General features: G+C 36.2%; 1 protein-coding gene across 25 annotated transcripts in view; it reads right to left on the minus strand.

The window, feature by feature from the left end:
* The window catches only part of CELF2 (CUGBP Elav-like family member 2), a 974,186-nt gene that overhangs the window by 356,299 nt on the left and 593,652 nt on the right, over positions 1-24,235 (minus strand). For 7 of the 25 annotated variants that reach the window (XM_052000329.1, XM_052000328.1, XM_052000322.1 and 4 more), the window contains exon 1: positions 20,892-21,049. The exons of 10 other annotated variants lie outside the window; for them this stretch is intronic. In XM_052000329.1, the coding sequence (XP_051856289.1) occupies positions 20,892-20,998 (107 nt within the window). In that variant the 5' untranslated portion in view covers positions 20,999-21,049. 8 more of the 25 variants (XM_052000326.1, XM_052000323.1, XM_052000320.1 and 5 more) reach the window with 5 other exon arrangements.

Raw genomic sequence — 24,235 nt, forward strand, 5'->3', positions numbered from 1 at the left:
GTTGAAATGTATTTCTTACATTGTATAAATTTTTCAGTGTAGAATTGTTTTTACATAATTCTTTATGAGTTGTGTGTCTGTGTGGGTATTCTAACATAACTTTAGGGATTCATTATAAAATTCAGTCTCCTGAGTCTAAATAAACTCTTCAACAAGGACAATTACCTTGAAAGTGAATCATAATATTATGGATAATGAAATACAATATTTTAAAATGAGAAGTTAGTGTGTGTATATGTGTGGTTTGTAAGAAAAGCCTTGAGTGAATGCAAATGTAAAGTTTAAAGATTTATCTAAAAATGCAAGGGGTTTTGCAGAATCTTTCATCAGAAGCCAAATACACATACATATATTGTTATCATGACTGCCAGAAAAGTAATTTGGGGAGAGAAGGGGGAATGCTCAATGGCACCATGAAATCTTAATTACTGGGTTTAAATCTGAAGATCCTTTCTCCTTTTTATCTTGTCTTTCAAGATTCTTTTTTCTCCCTCTCACTGCATCTCATCAACGGATGTCCAAGTAATCTCAAATAGAGCAAACTACAATTAAATAGGAAGATTTAACAATTAAAATTATACCACTAACAAGATCAAAGATAACATTAGTATTCCAAAATGTCACCATGGAATGAAGCTCTTATCTCATAAAACAGCTGATTCTAAGATATGTGCTGTTAAACAAGAAATCCTACCTGAAAATGTGTTTTTAAATTCTCTTAATAGTTTTAAAAAATATTCTCACCATAAGCATAATTCCCATTTTGGAGTCATCTCATGTTAATTCTGTTTCATAGTGCCCATCAGAAATCAAGCCTGTAAGCTGATCACTCTCTGTATTTTATTATTTGTAATTACATTTTTTCAAATATATTTTAAATGCCACATGAATAATGGAACCCATTACTTATGACACTCAATTTTGCTAGTGCCTTGTAAACCAAAATATAGCTTGAACTAAAATATCTCCTGTTGGTTAATTAGCATATGGAACATAAATGTGAATTTGACTCAATCTAGAGATAAAAGCAGCACAATTCAAGGACTGCAATCTTATGTGGATGATATATAATAATGTTCCGTAGTACTCAATCATTCTTATGAGGTAACATTTTAGTTTTCTGACAACATCAATGTCTTGTGCTTGAAGATAACTTTATTCACAGGCACTAAAAACATCAAGCTGACTGAAGTTTATCCCTGCCCCAAACTAAATGACTAATTTCACTGATTCTGTTTAAGAGAACCTACATTACTATCCCAGTAAAGCTTAGTTTGATTTTCAGGCAAATATGTTTTTAGCCCTTGCTTTTGGCCCCCAAACAATTTGAATGCAATCCCCTCGTTCTATCCCAAGTTTTGACTGTTTTTAATCAATTTCTGAGTTTCTTTTGTTAATGGACTTGGGGAGAAGGGGAGACAGACAAAATCAAAGCCTTTCTCTAAAAAGCAACCTAGTTCTAGTGTTATGGCATTCTGAAAACAAGCAAACAAAAATGTCATCGAGATAGACTAGTTTGATTGTGCCTCAATATAAAAATTGTTTTTTTCCCCTAATCTTTACTAAGGAGATTCAAAGGAAAAAGTTTCTTTAAAAAAAACAAAAACAAATACTGACTTCAAGTCAATAATGTATGATAATCAAGTTTCACATTTTTAGTGCTGTTACTTATATAAGAGGCAGAACATTAAATATTGGTTTTAATTGGTTTGGCAGCTTTATCTAGGTCTTTTAGCATTCTGGAATTCCAAATCTCAACAACTAGTTATTTGGTCTTCAATATTAAAGCGATCATTTCCCCCCTGAAACTTACAATTTAAGACACTCTCCTCTTTTCTAGAAACTGCAGTCACAAAGAAAATGAAGTTAATATGTACACATTAACACATATAAGCAAACAGCAACAAAAACAAAAACAAAAACCCAAAAAACCCAAAACCCCAAACACACACCACAACCACCAAAACACAGAAGAAATCTTACCAAACAACTTAACACCCTGTAGCAAAAGTAATTTCAGGATCCAGGGGCTTAAAAATGCAAAATCAATTTAAATTTAACATGAAATAAAATTCAGTGTCTATATTATTCATTTTCAAAAAGTCTTGTGGCAACCTTCAATTTTCAGAAATATTGTGTAAAAATATTAAAGTTCCATCATTAAGGGTGTATAACAAATATTTAAACTTAGGGAACAGCAATTTTTATACCACTAGAGTCTCACATGACCTGGGCCCTTTAAACACTGGATGGTCAATGGGCCATCATGAGTGATCATTCATCTTAAAAGCTATTTGTTCATCTGCCTGGAGGACTCAAACATATTTTATTCTGCAAAGTATCTAATAACATTCTTATGGGAAAATGCCACTGAAAATATATTCTACTACTTTCGAAATTCAACACCAGAAAAGCCTCCTCAAGTTGCTTTAGGAACAGGCCTCTGTCTAGCAGACTGCAATTTAGTCTGAAAGGCAATATACTGTACATGACAAACAGACCATTCCCTGAAATAATAAATCTTCCCAGCTATTGTGAACATGGCAGTAAAATTTACTGGTAGAGAGATTCCAAACATTTTCTCCTTCTCACTCCTTCCTTCCTTCCAACTTGGTAGCTAATACAAACTAAATTAAAAGCTCTTTGGGAAAACATGACTTTTCTGGACCACATAGAGAATTTATTTAATTTACCATTAATTTTTAGTTGGGTGGATCATAAGTATTTTCAGAATTAGGAAAAAAAATAAAACGCATGTTCTGAAAACAAATGTCCAAACTATTCTTTACACAACTAACTCTAACTCACTTTCTCTGTGTCTGTGTCTCTGTTTGTCTCTTTCTGTCTGTGTCTGTCTCTCTGTGTCTCTCTGCCTCTCCTGATAAAGAAAACAATTTGATTCTGGTTCCCAAAGTGATCATCCGGATATAAGAAATATTTGCACATATAGTGGAAAGGGAGTCATTCTAGAATTTGAATAGTGGTCTACAAGGCTATGATACAAAGACTCTTTTCAGAGGGAGCAGTTTGAGCACTACACCACCATTCATCTATCAGAGGAAAAGTACAAGTTGAATTTTCATAATCTGACATGACAAAGGGAACTTCTTTCAGATGCTACTAATGCTCCCTGGCTTAAGTTGAGGGAGGTTTCATTAACTAGGCATATTACGAATCAAACCATGATGGTGTCGATAAGATACTGCTTTGATTCAGCCAGATCTCTGGAGTCCTGAAGAGAAACCATAATAACACTTCAAAAAATAACTAATAGAGTTTATAGCTATCTATAAATATATAGATAAGGGAATGAGAGGGGCAGAAAATGTATATATAAATCTGGAAAGCGACCTTTCAGAAAAAGCAACCAGGGGATTTGGAATAATCAAGATTAATTTTTCAAATAAAGCTGCCAAAAGGAAATTCAATATTTAATTTATCTAATTATCTCCATTGAAACAATGGATTTGATCATGTTTACAAACAATGTGACATTCTTAATGAGGGCAAGTATTATATAAATTGTGCTTGGTCATTCACTTTTTAGCACATTCTACAATCAACTTCTCCTCTACCCTACTCCCTAACCCCCCTTTTAATCTCAGCTGCTGGAACAATTGGCTACCACTAAAGCTCTCAACTCATAACACTTAACATACTAGAAAAAGAATCTAGCACCTTGGGGGAAAGTTAGTTGCCAGGGAAATGAATCATAAAGCCTTGAATGGTCTTAACACAGGCGAGAGCATGTGAAAAGCTTCAGAAAGAATTATGGATTGTAAATCTTCCAGCAAGGACATGAATAATATTATTTGTAAATACAATCTTATCAATGTAGTCCTTTCCCCCCAATGGCATTATTATGATATATAGTCATTATCATACCTCTTGCTAAGGAATAATTTAAATAAAAATAATCATAATTTGTTATCGAGTATTAGATGAAATTTATAGTTTCTGTCCAAAAAATTCTGATCACTTTCCATATCATCCCTTTTTAGAAATCTAGCATTTCTTTCTTTCCTTCCTTCCTTCCTCCTCTTTCCTTCAAGATACTTGGAGTAACTGTAAAATCCTCTTGATTCAGGAGCGCCTGAGTTGATGCAGAAACTTTCATATCCAGATCAATGAAGCTATAAAATTAGACATGCTTCCCTTTCTTCACGAATTCCAACACTCGTACCTCTTCCAATAAGTGTTGTCTACCTCAGTTTGATTACATTTTAAGACAACTCGAATCACATTAATTATTAAATTACACAGTCGTTATCAGACAAACCATCATGATTGCGTAAAAAAAAAAAAATACTTGTAATTTCCGCGCTGAAGTACACCTGGCTATTTTAACACTTTATAATTATACCTTTTTCCACTTCTCTTAGCCCTCCCCCCTCCCTATCTCCACAGCCCTTTCCCCCATTAGAAAGCAAGAAACCTTTTCAAATTCTAAGTCAGAAGGGGTTTGGAGTGTCATTTGCGGAATCTTTAATTATGTTCTTGGAAGGAGCCAGCAACAATACCTATCCATACCAAATTATACTCACACACGCACATACACACATACACACGCATGCATGCATGCATGCCTGCATGCACGACGGCGCGCGTGCGCCTCCATCTACATTGGAATGTCACTGGACCTGGGGGAAAGTGTGTTCATCTGCTCTGGGCTCGCCCGCATTTTCACATGGCACCGCGATAGAATAGGGGGGGGGAAAGCATTCTGCCTCCTCACCGCGTTCAGCGAGCCAGCCTCCTGCCAGAAAACCAAACAGAGAAGCCTCTAATCTATGGATATTTGGGGGGTTGGGGGGAACTGGGGGGTGGAGGAGACCCCCTCCTTCCCCCCTCCCCCCAACCAACTACCGTTCGGTTCTGGGCAGAGAAGAATGCCAACCGCTTGCAAATTCCTCACTCCCCTCCGGAGAGGTTCCAGATAAACCAGACTTTGCAGCAGCAGCGGCAGCAGCAGCAGCGGAGGCAGCGGCAGCGGTGGCGGCGGCGGCAGCGGCAGCGGTGGCGGCGGCGGCAGCGGCAGCGGCAGCGGTAGCAGCGGCGGCGGCAGCGGAGGCAGCAACAGCGAGCTTTGTTTAAATGGCCCAAGGTGTCCTCGGAACGCTCCCCATGCCGCCGCCCTCCCTCCAGCCCCCCACGCTCTGCCCCCTCACAGGCACCAGAGCTCTCTCCGAAGATGCTGCTGCATCGGGCAGGGGCGGCCGGGGCTCCACTTACATTCTCTCCGAAACTAGCAAGCGGCTATCAACCATCATCTCCGGGAGGAAATCCAGCTTGAAGGAAGAAGTCATGTTCTTTACGGGGCAACAGCTCACTCCCGGGTCTGGCAGATGAGGGATGCCTGCTTCGGGCTGGGTCTGATTCAGCGACTGGGCTGGCTGAGAGACAGGCAGGGACAGGTGCGGGAGGCCTCCCCCCCCACCCCCCAAGGCAGCAACCCAAAGCGGCAGTTGTCACATTCTCTCCCCCTCTCTTGTTTTTCCTCCAATCCCCTCTGAAATCTACTGCTGAGGCAACTGTCTATAGAGCACCAGGTGCTGAAAGAAGGGGCGGGGCTACGCTCCCACTGCAGCTACAGCTTAACCCCTGCAACTCCGCCTAAGGTGGTGCTCTCCCCACCTCCCTGCTCCCCGACGACCCCTTGTAATAGAAGGGGGAAGGAAGCAAAAATCCTACAATGAAGAAGGACAACAAGGGCAAGAAAGGGCTGCAAGAAAGGGAGAGGCATCCCTTAGACAAATACTTTTGAATTCCAACGATATCCAGAAATGTAAATGAGTTCTCTTAAAAAAAAAAAAAAATCTCCCTGGTTGCCATTCAATCGACAAAAAAGGCTTTATAATCAGACCCGATAGCACGGAGTGATGTGACTACATTGCCAAGGCCGATTTCATTACAAAGTTCAAACAAACAACAAAAAACAAAACAAAACAAAAAACCTCGGCAAGCCTTAGTATAAAAAAAGGAAGACCTTTAAGTAGGCTGCTTTATTATGGCAGAATTACCATCGAGTGATCTTTCTAGGAACAACTAACCTGAACTTAGTGACTTAATTAGGAAAATGTATCTGGCAAATTATATTTTGTTTAACCAAAAATTACATTTAGGAACTTGGGAAAAGAAAGAAAGGGAAGGAAGGAAGAAGAAGGAAGGAAAGGAAGGAAGGAAGGAAGGAAGGAAGGAAGGAAGGAAGGAAAAAAGGAAGGAAGAAGGAAGGAAGGAAGAAAAAAGGAAGGAAGGAAGGAAGGAAGGAAGGAAGGAAGGAAAAAAGGAAGGAAGGAAGGAAGGAAGGAAGGAAGGAAGGAAGGAAGGAAGGAAGGAAGGAAGGAAGGAAGGAAGGAAGGAAGGAAGGAAGGAAGGAAGGAAGGAAGGAAGGAAGGAAGAAGGAAAGCGGGAAGGAGGGAAGGAAAGAAGGAAGAAAAGGAGGGAAGGAAAGAAGGAAGGAAGGAAGGAGGGAAAGAAGGAAAGAAGGAAAGAAGGAAGGAAGGAAGAAAAGGAGGGAAGGGAAGAAAGAAGGAAGGAAGAAGGGAAAGAAGGAGGGAAGGAAAGAAGGAAGGAAAGAAGGAGGGAAAGAATGAAAGAAGGAAGGAAGGAACCCTGCACAGAAATAATTCTTTTTTGCATTATGTTGAAATGTTGGGGGGAAAGTAAGTAGTTTTAAGTATGAGGTGACAGAAATAACACACCTTATTTTCTTTGAGTGATAAATCATTAATATATGAATTTCTACTATTAGACATACAACATTTCAACAGGATGATTTATGCTAAGTTTTCAGATATAGCAGCTATTCAGCTAAAATATCTATTTAAATACGTGGAATGATTAAATTTAATAGAATTGGGGAACATAGCAAAAAAATCTTCATCAGCATTAGACAGAAGATGAGATGGTCTTTAGAAGATGGTTTGAGGTGTGTTGGAAAAATAAGTATTTTATACTATTCTGTGCTACTATGTGTATGTTAGTTTCTAATATTATCTTGGTCAAATAAATCAATTCTTGAAACAACTAAATAGTTCACAAAATGATACCCTTTCTATTCCAGCATATTTCAGTTTAAAACCTGCACCATCAAAGTACTAGAAGTTTATGGTTTTCATATTCCACATGTTCCACATGTTCTGATATCACTTTTCACTTCATTGCTGTTAGTATACAGGATGGCACTGCAAGGCCTCTTTTGCAAATCCACTTGATTTTCTTTTCTCCTTCTTATCAATAATATCCAATAAGATATTAAATTGACATAATAATAGTGATAATGATAAAAATGTCTCTAGCTGGTATGGTGCTTTAAAGTAAACAAAGCATTTTCTCACAACAGCCATGAGATATAAGTAGTATTTATGATCCCTGTCTTGCAGATGAGGAAACTGAGGCTACAGGAGGTTGTGACTGGTTTGTGGGTCACAGCTACTAATATCAAGCAAAACCTTACAAAATGTTGATCTCTATGAGAGGGGCTTTTTTAGAAACATAGTCACAGGAACCAGAGGGTTAACCAATTAAATAACATGTTGTTAAAGATATTAGAATTCACAATGTGGGGGAAAAAGATAATTCTCTTCCACCAAAGTCCTTTCTAATACTATATTCAGAGCAGGGCACCATTGGAAGAAAACATTTTTATTCATATTTGGATTCCACGAACCTATATGAAGAGTACCTACCATTTTCACCAGCTAAGTGGCAAAACAGACATTTACATATCAGTTTTATCCAGATATGGTACCCTGAGTACTATAAGGTAATGGACCTTGGACGATTTAATTCAGTTCATCCTTCCAAGAAGCTGGCCTGATTTCCTTCAGCTGAACTAACATATTAATTTTGACTTTCTAACTCCACAATAGTGAATTTTAGCAAGAGTTGGATTTACCGTAGTTTAAAAATATTTTCTCTGTTGCTGAGGTATCCGTTTTAAATTCACAGAGAATTGAGAAAAGCAATGAACAAAACACATTCTTATATCTATAGAGGCCAATTCCCTTCTGTTACTAGACACTATGCACAAACCAATATTTATTCCTGCTGCTCAGGAATATATAAGAGTTTTGTTGTTGCTGTTGTTGTGTGTATGGGGGTTGTAGTTGTTTTGTTGTTATTGTTATCCCTTCACAATTTTACAGAAGGGGTTGGTTGGACTGACAGTCAATTTTTGACCTTCAGTTTTGCATTTATTATTTAGGAATGCAAGAGACTTAAAATAAGGAACGAATGAATAATATATATCATAAATAGTAAGTCACTCTCCATATGTCCAAACAAAATTGACCCTCCAAAATATCCTCAAAAGGAAAACTCAACATTTTTTAAAACCATGCAGAAAAATCAACTTCTAAAACAAAGCTCAATACTGTATATAGTTAAGCCCCCATTCTATAAGGTGGAACATTATTCATTAACATGTACAGTCTTTTGAAATATTTATTTTCCTTTTAATTGCATGTGAATTAGCTGGAAGAAGCTGTAGGGAAGCCCTCTTACTGACTTAAGCCTTCTCAGCAGTTTGTTAAATTCTAGCCTCAAATCCCTTGAGGGAATAGTGGATTCAAAGCAGCTTTTAATCATACTATAAGGAGGGTGAAGTTGTATGTAAGTAGGTCATAGAGAAAGCATTATGAGTGCATAGGTTACTGCTTTATTTAACAACTACAGTGTAACATACTTTCAAAGCACATTTGCTTTTCCCATTTAAAGTTAGAAGAAGGACCAGGGTCAGATGCAAAAGAAAACTTACCCTATAAAGGACACAAAGATATGAACCAAAAAAAGCTTATGGGATACAGCAGAATTTAAATAGTGAAGCTACAAATATACAAATGATGAAACAGAAATATAGGGTTCCATGTAGGGTGTGTGTGTGTGTGTGTGTGTGTGTGTGTGTGTGTGTGTGTGTGTTTTGGGAGAAGGGAATAAGAAACAAATTTCAGGGTTAGAGCTAATAAGTCTTCCAATATAAGCTTTTATTTCAAATGTCTATTATGTTTCCATTATTTCAGCCCATATACAAGATCATCTTATTTAAACTGAACTTTTAAAAGGTCTTAAGCTTAAAAAAAAAAAATACCATCCTCCAAATATCCCTCTCTTCCTCAAGGAAAGCTTAAAATGACAGAAAGCAAAGTTAAAAGATACAAAAAGAAAGTATCCTCTTAGATGTGTTTTGTGCTGGACTGAGTCATCCAACATCATGTTTTGGTAATTGGGTTTACTTGATGGTTAGCCCCATTGGTCTAGTTCCAGAAGCCTTCAAATTCCATGGAGCTATTTAGCATTCTGGTGAAGTTAAAACAGCAACTACAGGGGGTAAACCTGATCTCAATTGGCCTTCCCCATTTGCAGGACCTACAAACTGAAATCCTGGCTAATATAACTTTGAGGAATTGGATGGCCCAGAGTTCAGAAGCAAGGGCTTTTACTTTTGTCTGGGACCCTTCCGTTTTAGTACCACAAACTAAAAACCCTGAAGCTCTTCTCTCATCCCATCCCCCTACTTTCCTTAATTGTCTCTCTCTTTCTCTCTCTTTTTTTAATCAACTTGCTATTCATTTCCCAAACAAAAGGCAATGTAAGAATTGGAAGCACTTCAAGGGGGAAGTTTCTGAATGACCTCATTTCATAGCAACCCTTCCCAGGCAAGTAAATGCAGTGTTCCATTTTAACAGCCCACCTTCCTTATCCTCCATCCTATACTGAACTCAGGCCAATGAGCACTGTATGAGGCCCAGATTATTGCTGGCTTCAAAACAAGGACATTCAATTAAAAAAAAAATAAAAAAAAAGTAATGCTATATAGTATGATAGATGAAGTACTGTTTCTACCAAAAAGCTCCCTCCCACTTTATCAATGAAATAGTCATTAGGCACAGATTTCCAATGGAACAATCCTATTAAAGCAAGGTACATTATTTTATTTTCATGCTAGAATCTAATGTGTTTCTCACACACAAGATTTGAAACAGTTAAAAAAAAAAAAAGTGATGGGACACCTGATTCCCTCCTCCTGCCAATAACACAGTGTATTTCATGATGAATAGTCATTCTGTTACCACTAAACATTAATTAGAAACATTAATGAGAAACTCTTTAAAAGACATTACCATATCAGCAACACAGTTACCTAAAGTCATGGAAAAGTCTCTTCAGTGATTGTATCCTTCTTTAAAAAAATTTACCTGCACTTCTGGCTCTTCATGTCAAGCCAGAATCCAAAACAGATTTCCCTTATCACATTTTCAGATTCAAATTTTATTAACATAACTGTTGTGGTTAAAAACAACAACAACCCACCAATGTGCTTAGAGCAATTTGGAGCCAGAAAAATGGGACCTAAATGGGAATTTCCTATCATTTCCAGCCAATAAATTTGAAATCCACATGAATTTTAAGTACCTGAGAGGCTATCTGACTTTGTGGCCATGTGTTTGTTCTTAGCCCATTCCAGCTTCATTATCGACTTGCAAAAATAAACTGTGGTGCTTTTCATGTGCTTTAAAAAATAAAAATAAAATAGATCCATAAAAGATACAGCATGAATGTCTCTTTTTTAGTTTTACAAAGGTGTAGGTTGATTTTTAAAAAATTGACAGCAACAAGTGAAAACTTTCCACTACCACCCCCATTTTTAAAACTCATGAAATGTTGGCCTTATTAAATTCTATTAAGGTTATACCACCTGTTTCATAAAAATAAGTCCTAAAATTAACATTTTCTGAGAACATGAACATGCTATTAAAATTTCATTTTACATTTTAAAGTACATTTAAAATAGGCATATCTGCTTTAAAACAACTACTGCAGATTGCTTATTTCTAGTTTTTTTTTCTGAAACATCTTTTATTCACAGCAAATATTGAACTGTGAATTTATCTACATTTAGAAGGCTCTTTCAGATTGAAGGTGTTGCTTGTTGTACACACATCTAAATATTCACATACACAAATAATGCACACACCCACACCCACATATACATATACAAGGAACATATACAACACCACATATAATGCACATATACACTTTTGCATTCTCAAATTCAGGTGTAAATGAGATTTTTATAATGATTTCTCCCAATAGAGAAAATAGGAACACTGAAAATCTTCTGTATCCAAATAGCAACCACCTTTTCTTTCCTTCGTTCTTTCTTTTTCTTTCACATTGCTTTTGTCCTTTCTTTTCTTTATGTTTCTTCTTTGCCTCCCTTTTTTCTTTTCTTTTTTTTCCTTTGTTTCTCAACAGAGCTCCAATTGTGGAACAATGCCAAAAGCTGGGGGGCGAGGGAAACGGGGGAGGGGAGAGGAGAAAGAGAGACACACAGAGACAGAAAGAGAGAGAGACAGAGACATATACAGAGAGAGAAGACAGGAGAGAGAGACAGAGATAGAGAGACACACAGAGACAGAGACAGACACAGATACAGAAACATAGACAGGGTTAGAGAAAGAGACAAAGACACACAGAGGGGAGATAGGGAGACACAAAGACACAGAGAAAGACAGAGAAATGGTGTGTGTGTGTGTGTGTGTGTGTGTGTGTGTGTGTGTGTGTGTGTGAGAGAGAGAGAGAGAGAGAGAGAGAGAGAGAGAGAGAGAGAGAGAGAGAGAGAGAGAGAGAGAGAGAGAGAGAGAGAGAGAGAGAGAGAGATAAAGAGGAAGGTAAGGGAAGAGCGAATGAAGTAGTCATTGCTTATCTGGAAGAGAAATCAAGTTTGGCTTTGCTTTGGCTGAGGCCGATTTCTGAACTAGGAACAGCTGCTCTATTCACTGGGCAATGCAATTCCTTTTCAGACACTGCCAGGGGATATGCTAAGGGAGGCAGGATCAAGTACTGTGTGAAACGAAAGTGAGTAATAGCATGGGAAAATTAGGAAGGACAAGAGTAGGAAGAAGTAGACAGAGAAAATAATGATTTGACCGTATATTGCAGGCATCAATAAATATTTGCAAATTGATGAAAGAATGCCTTTGGTGATACCCTCAAAGGTACATGTATTTTAAAAATTCTCCCAGATTATATACTCAAATTCTTGTCAACAGGAATAAACTCCACTGGTTTTTATAGACTTATAATTTAAAAAAAAAAAAATCCCTGCCTTAACAGTATCCTCATCAGAGAAAGATTTGCAGTCTATTACACTTCCTATCCCAATCTCTGCCCTTCTACTTCTGTCTATTTTCCCTCCTCCTTTCCCTGGCTCAAAGCAAAGTTTTTTTCCCTAGTTTTTACATTTAAGTTACTGGAACATGTGATAAAAGAAGAGAATGAATTACTGCCTTAAGAAATGGAACCAACAGCTAGCTGAACAGCTGCAACTAGAAGGAAGATAGCAGTAGGCATTACTCTGGGTCTCAATGAAAGCAGCAACAGGTGGGGGGTGAAAGAGAAAGAAATGAAAGCGTTTTGAGCCTTCTGGTGGGGTGTTCTGTGACTGTGGTCCTGGCATGAATCACAATCCCATCTTATGAGCCAGTCTCAGGAGGTACTTCAGCTCCATTTGTCTGGGTCTCTCCTTTTCAAACAAATATATCTTGATGACGAGGGAGGATTAGACACAGCACAAGCTTTGGGTTTCAGTAAATTAAAACACATGAATCTACTTTACCCTCAATGATAACTAATCTCCATAGAAGAGCTTTTGTCCATTATGTGGAGAGTACACCTAATATGGAGGCTGGAGACAAGAGCTGGATAAGACTGTTACTTTAAAATAGAATGAAAACATCATGAGATCTGAGAACCAAGCCTGTTGGGTTCTCCATTTCATTCTGCCAAAGATCCTGCTGGATGGCACTGGAAGCTAATGATTTAACTTTCTGATGAATCAGCTAGTCTCTTTAACAAATGGGCAACTATCTTCTTTGTAGGGAAATCTAAAAAAATTTTTTAAAAAAATCAAAGGCTATCATTATTTTCAGATAATGATTAGTTATGTTTTTAACTTTCTTATTACTCTACCAGTTCTATAACTAATCCGTTAAAATGTCAATGTGGGTTGAAAGTGACTCAAGTTTTGGAGCACAAAACATCTATTTTTTTCCATGACATGGTTCAAATATGTCTCTTTAAAAAAAAGGTTATTTAAAGAGATTTGAAAATTTTGCTTTGTTTCTTATTTTAAACTTTTTTAAAAAAATATAAATCTCTAAAGTCCATGAGAAAGAACAACTGGTTTTTCAGGTTTTTTTTCCTCAAATGTTTCAAGAAGGACTATACAAATTATTTGTCAGAAAGATGGATATCCACACAAAAATTTTAGTGTAGATACAAGAATCATGTTTTTCTGATAAATATCTGGGGATTTGGATTCCTAGGTGAACTGCACTACCAAGGGTGTGATCTTAGCAAAAACTGAACCATTATGTGTTTCAGTTCTTCTACATATAAAGTGATGCTTTCTTCTTTCTTACATTATGTAAATATGCTGTTATTAGAAGACATCATAACAAAAATTTGACTTTGGATTTTGTAAAGAAAAGCATTATATTATAAGCTCATAAGTTTAAAGACAGAAGAGAACTTAGAAGCTATCTCATCATTTTACAAATGAAAAAACTGTGGCTACCTGATGCTGAAGGTCATGCAGTGTCAGGATTTGAACTCATGTCTCCCAGAGCTATGTTTACTATGTCATCTATCTGCCTTTTAGATTTTAGGCCCAAGGCAGTATGATTTTATTTGGTTAGCTAGATAGCACAATGGATAGAGCTTAGAGTTCTGGACTTAGAGTTCTGGACTCAAATGGGCCCTCAGATATTTACTAGCTATGTGATTGTGAGCAAATATAATAATAGAAAACATTTACATGGAATTTGTGCCATGTATATGTTATCTCATTTTATTATAATAACCCTGTGAAGTACTTGCTGTTTTTCTTCCCATTTTACAGAAAAGGAAAGTGAAGCAGAGAGAAGTTAAGACCTGCAAAAGTCATAGAGCTGATAAATGTATATGGTCTTCTGACTCCAAGTTCAGGGCTCTTATCCACAATGTCTACTTTTCATTTTGTGCTATTAGCTGGCTCATCTCTCTGTGCCTCAGTTTGCATACTCTAATTTGGAATAATTAATAAGAATAAATAAGATGATGATAATAGCATTTATGTCACAGTATCATTATGAGGATCAAATGAAATAACATCTATAAAGTATTTTCCAAACCCTAAAAAGCTATGTAAATGCTACTTATTATTTTTATATTAATTTAGCTATTTACATGACCAATATTCTTTCCCCTCTTTTTTTCCACCTCAACCAACTTATGCTACATGGCCTATCTCAAATCTCATTTCCTCCTGGCAGCCTTTCCTATAGTAATTTGGTCTCTATATAATTCAACATTTTTTGAATCTAAATTCATTTATTGCCTATACCACATCACTTAGCATATTATACCCTATCTTGTGCTTTCTCCACGTTTCATGTGTATTAATCATATCTCTCCCCCTCACCCCTACCCTTTTTCTCCCATAGGACCATAAACTCCATGAAGGCAAGGAACAATGTTTTTTATATATTTTTCTTGTATCTCTCACGGTATTAATGCTAGGCACATAATATTCCATATATACTTGGCTGATCATCACAGCTTGAACTACTGGTGGTCTATCTGATCTCCTCCATGGAGATGAAGCACAAAGTTAGGGAAGAATACTTTATTCTGTATTTATATTCAAAGAATGTTTCAAATTCATCTAAATTTACTATTTTTTCCAGTTCTCCCCATTCCAGAAGTTAAAAACAATTCAAGGAAAGAAAATCCTAAGGGTATGCTTAAAATCCTTCCATTCTATGTTCTTATGAATCTCAGTAGTTGAAATAAAGAACAGAGGAGAAATTATTAAAAGTAAAAGGGCTGTTATTTCTCCTTTTATATTCTATTTTTTCTTCTTATCTTTCATTTTTTTACTCTGATCACAAATTTGGCAAGAAGATGAGCTGGAAGGAACAGTGGGCTGCACCTTGGGAAGCTGAATTTACTTGAGGAGGGGAAGTGTGTCTAAACCCACAGAAAAAACAGTCACTAAGTATAGATCAAAATTAATAATCTTTCTTATAAAGGTATACTTTTTGTTTTAACTGACTCATGTTAATGGGTAAAATGATAATGGATTGGGAAATTCAGACAAATGGCAATACTATAGCTAATAATTTAATGGAGCTTTAAGATTTGCAAAATGCTTTATGTATATAATCTTACTTGATAATCACACTGTCCTTGTGAGTTGCTTGTTATTATTTTAAAAAAAATGAAGAAATTGAGAGAGGATAAAGAATTTGCCAAGAGTAGAAGCAAAATTCGAATTCAGGTATTCTAAGATCAGCATTGTGCCATCAATACAGGATGCAAAGTACAGAAACCTCAGGCAAGAAAATATGTAGATTATCTAACAATGTACCAAATTTTTAAGGACCATAGGTTCTATTTTTCCTTACACACACACACACACACACACACACACACACACACACACACACACATTTTAAAAGCTATAAGTCCCAGTAAGAATTGAAATGATTCCCTTCCCTTCCAACCATCCCCTAATTCCACTTATATAGCCATCAAGGAACCTCAGGGTGGGATAAGCGGCTGACAATTATCTTCTGGAAATATTCCTCTTAGCAGTGTTTTAGAAGAGAGGCATGGATGATAGTCCTAATAGCTTTAAAAAAAAAGGCATCCTAATTATTGGCACCTGAGACTGCTTTCTCCTACCTAAAAGAGAATCACAGGATTTCAGAATTGGAATGAAATAGGATCATTCACCTCCTTATGAATACATGCTGGCCAGCAGCAAGATAGGTAACTATTCCCATTGATGGTCTTTGAACCATCTTGTTTGTGGCGGGGAATGGATGAATAGAGGCAAAAAGAAGACCTAGATATCTGAGAGCCAAAGAGAAAAACATAGTTACATCCTAGGACAGAGTAACACTGCTATTCCTGAGATTGTTCTACAATGGAGAAGTAAAGCATTTGATCAGTGCCTATATAAAGGCTTAACTCTACTAGAACTAGTTAATTTAGAGAACAGCTAATGACCAAAGAAAGAGACAGAGAGAAAGAGAGAGAGTGAGAGAGATACACCCAGATTCCGAGAGACACACAGAGAGACAGAGACAGATACACATCCACAGAAACATAGAGATAGAGATCCAGAGACATAGAGACAGAAAGACACACACACACACACACACACACACACACACACACAGAGAGAGAGAAGAGATTCCTACAAACTTGTGAATACAGCAGAGCTGTAAGTCATGTTAAGTTCTATTTTAATAAGCCTTTCTTCCCCATGACAAGAAAATTCAAGTTTTTATTTCCTCTGTGGGTATGCTGGCAAGTCCTGTTTCATAAACTCCAGTGATTCATCATCTTCTCAGGCAGCCAATCACAGAACAGGTCAAGTTGGAATAGGCTATGGAGGCTGAAGCTCATACTGCCCTAGTAATGTATGTCATCCCGGGCTTGGTGTCATCCTTTCCCAATTGCTGACATTTTCAGTTACCTCTGATAGGGATGACATACAAGTAAACGTGTTAGAAAGCAGTAAAAGAGTCATGGGAAAGCTGTGGCAAAGATAAATAACACCTGTACATGATAATCCCTAATGACATTACAGGAAGCAGGAATGATATGTTTAGAAACAGAATTTACCTCATCTAAAAACAACACTTAACCAGTAGTATTTGTGACACTGTACTGAATCCTAATCTAGGGAATAATTTGAAAGATAATGTTCAGAAGAATAGAAATGGGCACACATGGTGGGGGAGGAACACACACATACCCATACACACGTTCATTTAAATTTAAGTTTACAGTTTTTCTGAGATTACTCTCTGGAGATTGCTGGCAAGTAAAATGTAGAGGTGTTTAAGCTCTAGAACACTTCATTTTAATTCTTAATTGGCCACATCATTTGAACCTCACGGATGTTTTCCTTCCCCAGACACCCTCTTCCCAATGTCAGCTAACTGAAATTCCACAAATTGTTAATCCTCTCCAAACCTTGTCCTTTGAAAGAAGTATGGCTGCATCTCTCCTAAAAAATAAGAGTCTCTCTTAGCTAAAAGAAGCTCTCAAACCAGCAGCAGTAGCACAGTAGGAGTAAGGAAAGACAGATAAAGATATAAAAAGAGATAGAGAAACACAAAGAAAACTAGAAACAGAGAGACTGGGAGATAAAGAGATGAGAGATAGGACAGAGAAAAAGAGAGTTGTCTGAGAGAAAAAAAAACCACATCCTTCTCCTCCCAAAAAGCCCTGCAACCCTCAGAAAGTATTTAGATTATAAAAATGAGGAGGTTTATAAAGTTGATTCATAAATAAGTCAGAAACTGAAAAGAGTTGCACAGATTAACATATGAGGGGGGAGAGGAGGAAGGTACAAATAAATACTGCAGAGCAGCAGAGGAGGCAAAAAAGGTCCCTGCACTCCATTAATGACTTCCACAGAAATCGCTTTACGAGCAATTCAGTTGGCTGTTTCTAATTTCCTCGACATCCATCCCATGCGAAAATCAAGTCATGTTTCTCATCTGGGAAGGATGGGCTCTTTAAAGCCAAGTGAAAACCCATCTTCTTTTCACATGAAGCTCTTTCCTTGGCATCTTCCCTTTAGGTTTCATCAACATAGGTGTTTCCAGGGCTGTAAGCAATGAACTTTCCATCAGCCACATCTTCTGCTAATTAACCCTCCTGATTACAATAATTAGTATTGATTCACTCCTTGAATGACTTCCTAAGTATTCAAGCACAATCTGCACTTGCTATAAAAGTTCTAGATATGAATATTAATTGAAAGTGCTCTTTTGTTTTTTCAGCCCCAAAGGTATAGTTTGCAATCTTATATACTTAAACTTGGTAACAGGAACACTTTAGTTTTTACTCTACTTTAATGAAGAGAATATTAATACTTTGGGATTAGAGATTGTACTTTGTGATCAAATAAAAACATGGGACATGACTCAAAGCTCATTTGGGAGGATATTCTGGGTATGATTTCTACAGTCTGTTTCAAAATGACAGTTTACTCATTTGAATTTTCAAGGATTTCTCCTTGCAAATCTGAACTTTTCATAGTTCTACATTTTAAACTATACTTTATTTTGGCATCTTCTGGTCACTTGGCAAGTTTGGGGGAGGGGTGAATTACACGGTTAAGAATTACTGCAGGATACAGGCCAGCTATCTTGGTACACCTAAGCAAATGGATGCAGAGAAGTTCACTAAATTCCTAGCAGTGAGCTGTTCTTTCAATTAAAGCAAAGGGTTATTTACTGAATCTACAAAGGTGGATTTCAGTTTCTATATGTATAAAAAGCAGCAGTAGAGACTCTCACCTAACAAGAATCATCCAAGACTTAATGGAATAAATTGATTATAAGTGAAGCATCTGTAATTTAATATGACTAAGAAGCTAGCATGTATGTTTCAAAGTTATTTCTTAACACAAATATAATATTAACAAGCACCTGGGGAATGGAGGAAACTATTGGTTAAGATTGAATTCTCAAAATACTGTTTAACATCCTCTCAAGTTACAGAGATAACATGAATTCATTACTTTCAGTTTGTTTTCTGAATCTGGATTTTCCCAAATTATAAACTGGCCGATCTGGAGACAGTGAAAAAGGTTTCACCAGTTTCCTGTTTTGAGCTCATCCTAAAAGCAATTGCTAGTGCACCCACTGGAGCGAACAGTTCACATTAGATTGGAAGTAAAGACCAAGATAATTGCAAATCCTAGAATCCACTCTGTACAAGATGAGTAACTTCAAAAATATAGCATATCACAGCTTTAGAGAAAAAGGCATCATCTTATCTCTTCTCTGAGGACCAGTAAATGTTTCTAAAAACATTGTCAAAAGCTTCTTGTTTTAAGAAAAGCACTCTAGATTTAAACTTAACATGCTAAATACCAGTTACATTTGCATTTATGGTTTGGTAATAACATTAAAATATATTCCATATCCTTCAAAATATAAACTATAATAATTTACGTCCAAACCCTTGAAATATATTTATTGTTTCACAAATACACATATTTTCATACATATTGAACTTTGTCCCTAATTCCATCCTCATTATTGATAAAATAAATTAACAAGGTATATGACCAAGAAACATTACTTGCAACTAAAATATTTTGATTTTTATTGATATTTCTCATTTTTAAAAAAGTACAAAATCACTCTAAAAATACACTGATCTTTTTATTGCTTTTAGTGCATATGTTTAAGCAAAACATGCATGCTAGAGATAATTATGCTTATCAATAAATAAATTAATTGCTATTTAAAGTATTATTACCATCAGTTACAGGAAAGAAAAAAAAAGTGTTTTTTTATTTTTTTATTTTACAAGTTAGAAATAGATTTTTAAAAAATTATCTTCCTTGAAATCTCACTAGCCACACATTAGAGATAAGCACTTTTTTTCAAAACACAATTTTGGAAAGCTTGAAATTTTTTTTCTTTCCATAAAGCTGTACCTTATGAGGGCATAAGAATAAATTAAGAATCAGAAACAAAAGCTTGAATATCTCCCTACAGAGACCTATAACTCAATAATTATTATCATAGTTATTTTAGAATTATAATTTATAATTAAAATTATGTGGGCAAAAGTTCCAACATTTGTCCTTGGATTTCTAATCATACTTCTTTCTGGATTACAAAAATAGATCAAGGACTAGAAATAATAATTCATTTAATTAAAAAAATTCCTCTTAACTTTGTCTATATTGTAAGTGCTTTAAGTCTATAAAACTTGAAATTGCCAGGCATTAAATATCGTAAAGACATTCCTGACAACAAGGTATTTGCCAGATTGATAATGGTATTACAAGCTTCTCAATCAATAAGTTTTCTTTCTCTAGTTAACAGAGAGGATAGCAATAAATCTCTAACTTAATCCAACCGACATAGCTACAAAATGCAAAAAGCTCTGTGAACAGTAGATATTAAATTTTTTAAACCCACAACCATAAACAAGCAATACTAAAAGCTCTTCATTCTGCATAGTCTATACAAACAAGATTATAGAAGATAAAAAAGAGTGTTGGGGGGAAAAAAAAGCCCAACAGCTCCAGACATGCATTAAGCTAGTTTGACAGCTCCATTGTTCAGCCCGTCCCATTGTCAGACCCAAAGATGTATTCAGTGCTACAATGTCTGCTAGCAAATAAAGAAAAGACTACATTTTTCAAAGCAGGATGCCAGTTTTCACATAATTCCCTCTGCCCCCCAAAAAGGTTAGTGGTAGCTCATTCTTAGTATAAGATGGAACCGTAGTATAGGTGACATGCAAGAATTTAAATTTGTTTTCAATATGTGGGGACTCAGGACACCATGCATGTTCACTGGTCCTCCAACACAGGTACATATTTTGGCAAACAGAAGAAAAGAACTCAACTGGTAGCACAAAGGACTATCTTAGGTCAGCTAAATTCTGATTAAAGTGATATTTAGAACACAAGTTCTAATATGGAGTCATTTTATTTCCTTTTTACCATGATTATTTCAAGCACAGTGCATAATAATGAAAAAGAAATATTAGAAAGAGAAAGACAAATGAAGAGTCAAATTTTGCTCTTTAAAATTAGTTGCCTACCCTTCACATGTAGCAGTAAATCAATACATGATAATCTTTCAAAAGCTAACTAGTATAAATATGACTTGCACATAGCAATCCCTTTTCTCCCTCTCTTTCTCTCTCTCTCTCTCTCTCTCTCTCTCTCTCTCTCTCTCTCCTCTCTCTCTCTCTCTCTCAACTGAGAAGCAATTTTATTCAGAGAATAGTTATTGTCACAGTCAGCTCTGGCAATTGGAAAGCATACATTAAAAACAAAGGAGATGACAACATACCTTAAAAGCAGCTTCTCATTTCTCATAGTAACAGCGGATTTGGGACAGCGCATGCTTTCTACACCGATACTCTCAACAAAAGCCAGTTCAGAAGTGCGCTCAAACATCAATGCCACAGTAGCTGTTCACTAATACGCTTTCTCTCTCTCTCTCTCTCTCTCTCTCTCTCTCTCTCTCTCTCTCTCTCTCTCTCTCTCTCTCTCTCTCTCTCTCTCTCTCTCTCTCCCTCCCCCACTTCTCTTTTCCCACCCCCAATCTTAGTCAAATGCTGAATGGTGGAGCAAAGGGGCCCCTGCAGATTCACTAAGTAGAAATAATCCTCTCTGACAAGTTATGTTGTCTGGGCATATTTTTACATTAATGCACTGTGCTGCCTATAGGGGTCTTGTTTGCCTTCGCTCTTGCCTGGTTAGCATTAGTATTTCTAATTACCACCTAAAATGGGGAGTGAGAGGGGGATAAAAAATCAAAAGAAATTTATAAAATCAATTATCTTCTTTTTATCCTATCTGATGGGATTGGAATGGGTTACATTTTATTTATTTTATAAATTAACAGCAAATATCACAGATTATTGATGCAAGATAATGGGTAGATTTGACCACTTTGAAAGATTTTTGCCTTACTCTTTCACTTCCATTGAATACACAGCTGGAGTCATCTGTTCCTTTGGTCTTGTCATAGCAGAGAAGATGACAAGGTCAGGATCCATCCTTATCTCAGGAAAGGAACCAGAGGAGAAAAACTTTGGAACTTTATAAGTTTGTTAGTACTATGCACTCTTAAAACCCTTTAAACGTGAGCCAAATTTAAGGGAAACTGATAAAGGAAGTAAAATGGAGCTTCTTACTCCTATATGGGATTATCAGAAGAGTATCACTACAAATGGAATTAGTTACTTTGCCAAGACAGAAAAGGACACAAGAGACTCTTGTTTTAGCACATGTTCTGCTGGTAACTTACAATATGACTGAGTAAACTACTGCATTGCATTGGGCTTATATTTCCACATTTTTGAAAAGGGAGTAATATATTCCACATTCTCTATAAGCTTTCCAGTTCTCAAAGTCCATGACAGTTTCAACATACCAAAATGACCATTTGAATAAGCAAAAAAGTAATTTGTATTGTTTCATTTTTAAAAATAGAGATTTTGATTCATTTGCTATAGAAACTATAAATATACTAGCTAAGACCAAACAATAAAGACAGTATTCCTTGCCCCTAAGCCAATCATTTTTCATTTTCTAGGATCTGAAATTTTTTTTAGAGAATGACTGAAAGTAGTTTATCTTTACAAAGTGAAGGAATTATATAAAAATATAAGATGTGATTTTATAACTATAAAAACACTATATAAATGAATAGTTGATACAAAGAAAGCTTAGGGAGATAAGAGGTTTTCTTTTAACACCTAAGCAGAAATCACTTATTCTCTTGGTGCCTTTGTTTCCCCATGTAGCTTAATGGGTTCTGTAATGCCTCCCCCTTTAAAATGCCTCAGCAGTTTAAAATGAAGAGACTTATATAACATGAATATATACATACACATAATATGTATAATGCAAATGCTTTCTACACAAATAAAATCATCAGTGTGGACCAAAAAGGAAAAAAAAAACATAATTTATTGTGTAATATTGTGTCTTATCTGCACTGGTGAACTATCTCCTGATTTGGGAAATTAGGTGGTATAGTGGATTGAGTACCAGGTCTAGAGTCAAGAAGATTTGAATTCATATCCAGCCTTAGACATTAGCATGGTAACTTTAGGCAAGCCAATTCATTCCTGTCTGTCAAAGTTTCTTCATCTTTAGAATAAAGATAAGAATGGAATCTATCTTGCAGGTTATTGTGAGGATCAAATGAGATAATAGTTGTGAAGTACTTAGCACACTGACTGGAACATGATAAAATAATATAAATGTTAGTTATTATAATTATGTAATTGTTAACTTCTTGAAGGAAGAGATAATGTCTTGTGTGAAACTTCCAGCCCTTAACAAATAATTTTGTATAAAACAGCTAATATAATCTCTTGTATGATATTGTATTCTTATATTACCTTATAACAATAATAGAAGCTAAATTATAGAAGTGCTGATTTATGAAAATGCTAAATACACAAAGAGAGATGATATTAATAGGGTAAGTATTTAGACACTTAATATTTGAAGATGATGGTGTGATTCATAAGTAGGCATCAAGATCACCTAATAATTATCATAGATTTAGAATAAGAAGGGGCTTCAGAGCTACTCTTTGTAAAGATGAAGAAACTCAGAGAGCTCAGTTCTATATTAGCATTTAAGGAAGGATTCAAAATCAGGTCTTCCTCTTCCCCAAGTCCCATAATAACCACCATGCTATTTCACCTAGTTTTTTTCAGGTACTGGGTTGCTAATGAACCACTCATCTTTTTATGGTAGCTTTATTTAGTTAGTTTTGGTAGGAACCAAGAATCTGAAAGAATAAAAAGATAACTGAATAATGGCTGGCCAACTCATTTCCAAATATATAGAGAGAATTGACTCTAATTTATAAGAAATCAAACCATTCTCCAATAGATAAATGGTCAAAGGATATGAACAGACAATTCTCAGATGAAGAAATTGAAACTATTTATAGACATATGAAAATATGCTCCAAATTATTATTAATCAGAGAAATGCAAATTAAGACAACTCTGAGATACCACTACACACCTGTCAGATTGGCTAGAGTGACAGGGAAAGATAATGTGGAATGTTGGGACACCGATACATTGTTGATGGAATTGTGAACACATCCAGCCATTCTGGAGAGCAGTTTGGAACTATGCTCAAAAAGTTATCAAACTGTGCATACCCTTTGACCCAGCAGTGTTTCTACTGGGCTTATACCCCAAAGAGATACTAAAGAAGGGAAAGGGACCTGTATGTGCCAAAATGTTTGTGGAAACCCTGTTTGTATTGGCTAGAAGCTGGAAAATGAATGGATGCCCATCAATTGGAGAATGGTTGACTAAATTGTGGTATATGAATGTTATGGAATATTATTGTTCTGTAAGGAACGACCAGCAGGATGAATACAGAGAGGACTGGCGAGACTTACATGAACTGATGCTAAGTGAAATGAGCAGAACCAGGAGATCATTATATACCTCAACAACGATACTGTTTGAGGATGTATTCTGATGGAAGTGGATCTCTTCGATAAAGAGAGCTAATTCAGTTTCAATTGATCAAAGATGGGCAGAAGCAGCTACACCCAAAGAAAGAACACTGGGAGATGAATATAAACTGCTTGCATTTTTGTTTTTCTTCCCGGATTATTTATACCTTCTGAATCCAATTCTCCCTGTG

This window comes from Antechinus flavipes, chromosome 5 (assembly GCF_016432865.1).
Source record: "Antechinus flavipes isolate AdamAnt ecotype Samford, QLD, Australia chromosome 5, AdamAnt_v2, whole genome shotgun sequence".
In the NCBI taxonomy this organism is placed as follows: domain Eukaryota; kingdom Metazoa; phylum Chordata; class Mammalia; order Dasyuromorphia; family Dasyuridae; genus Antechinus; species Antechinus flavipes.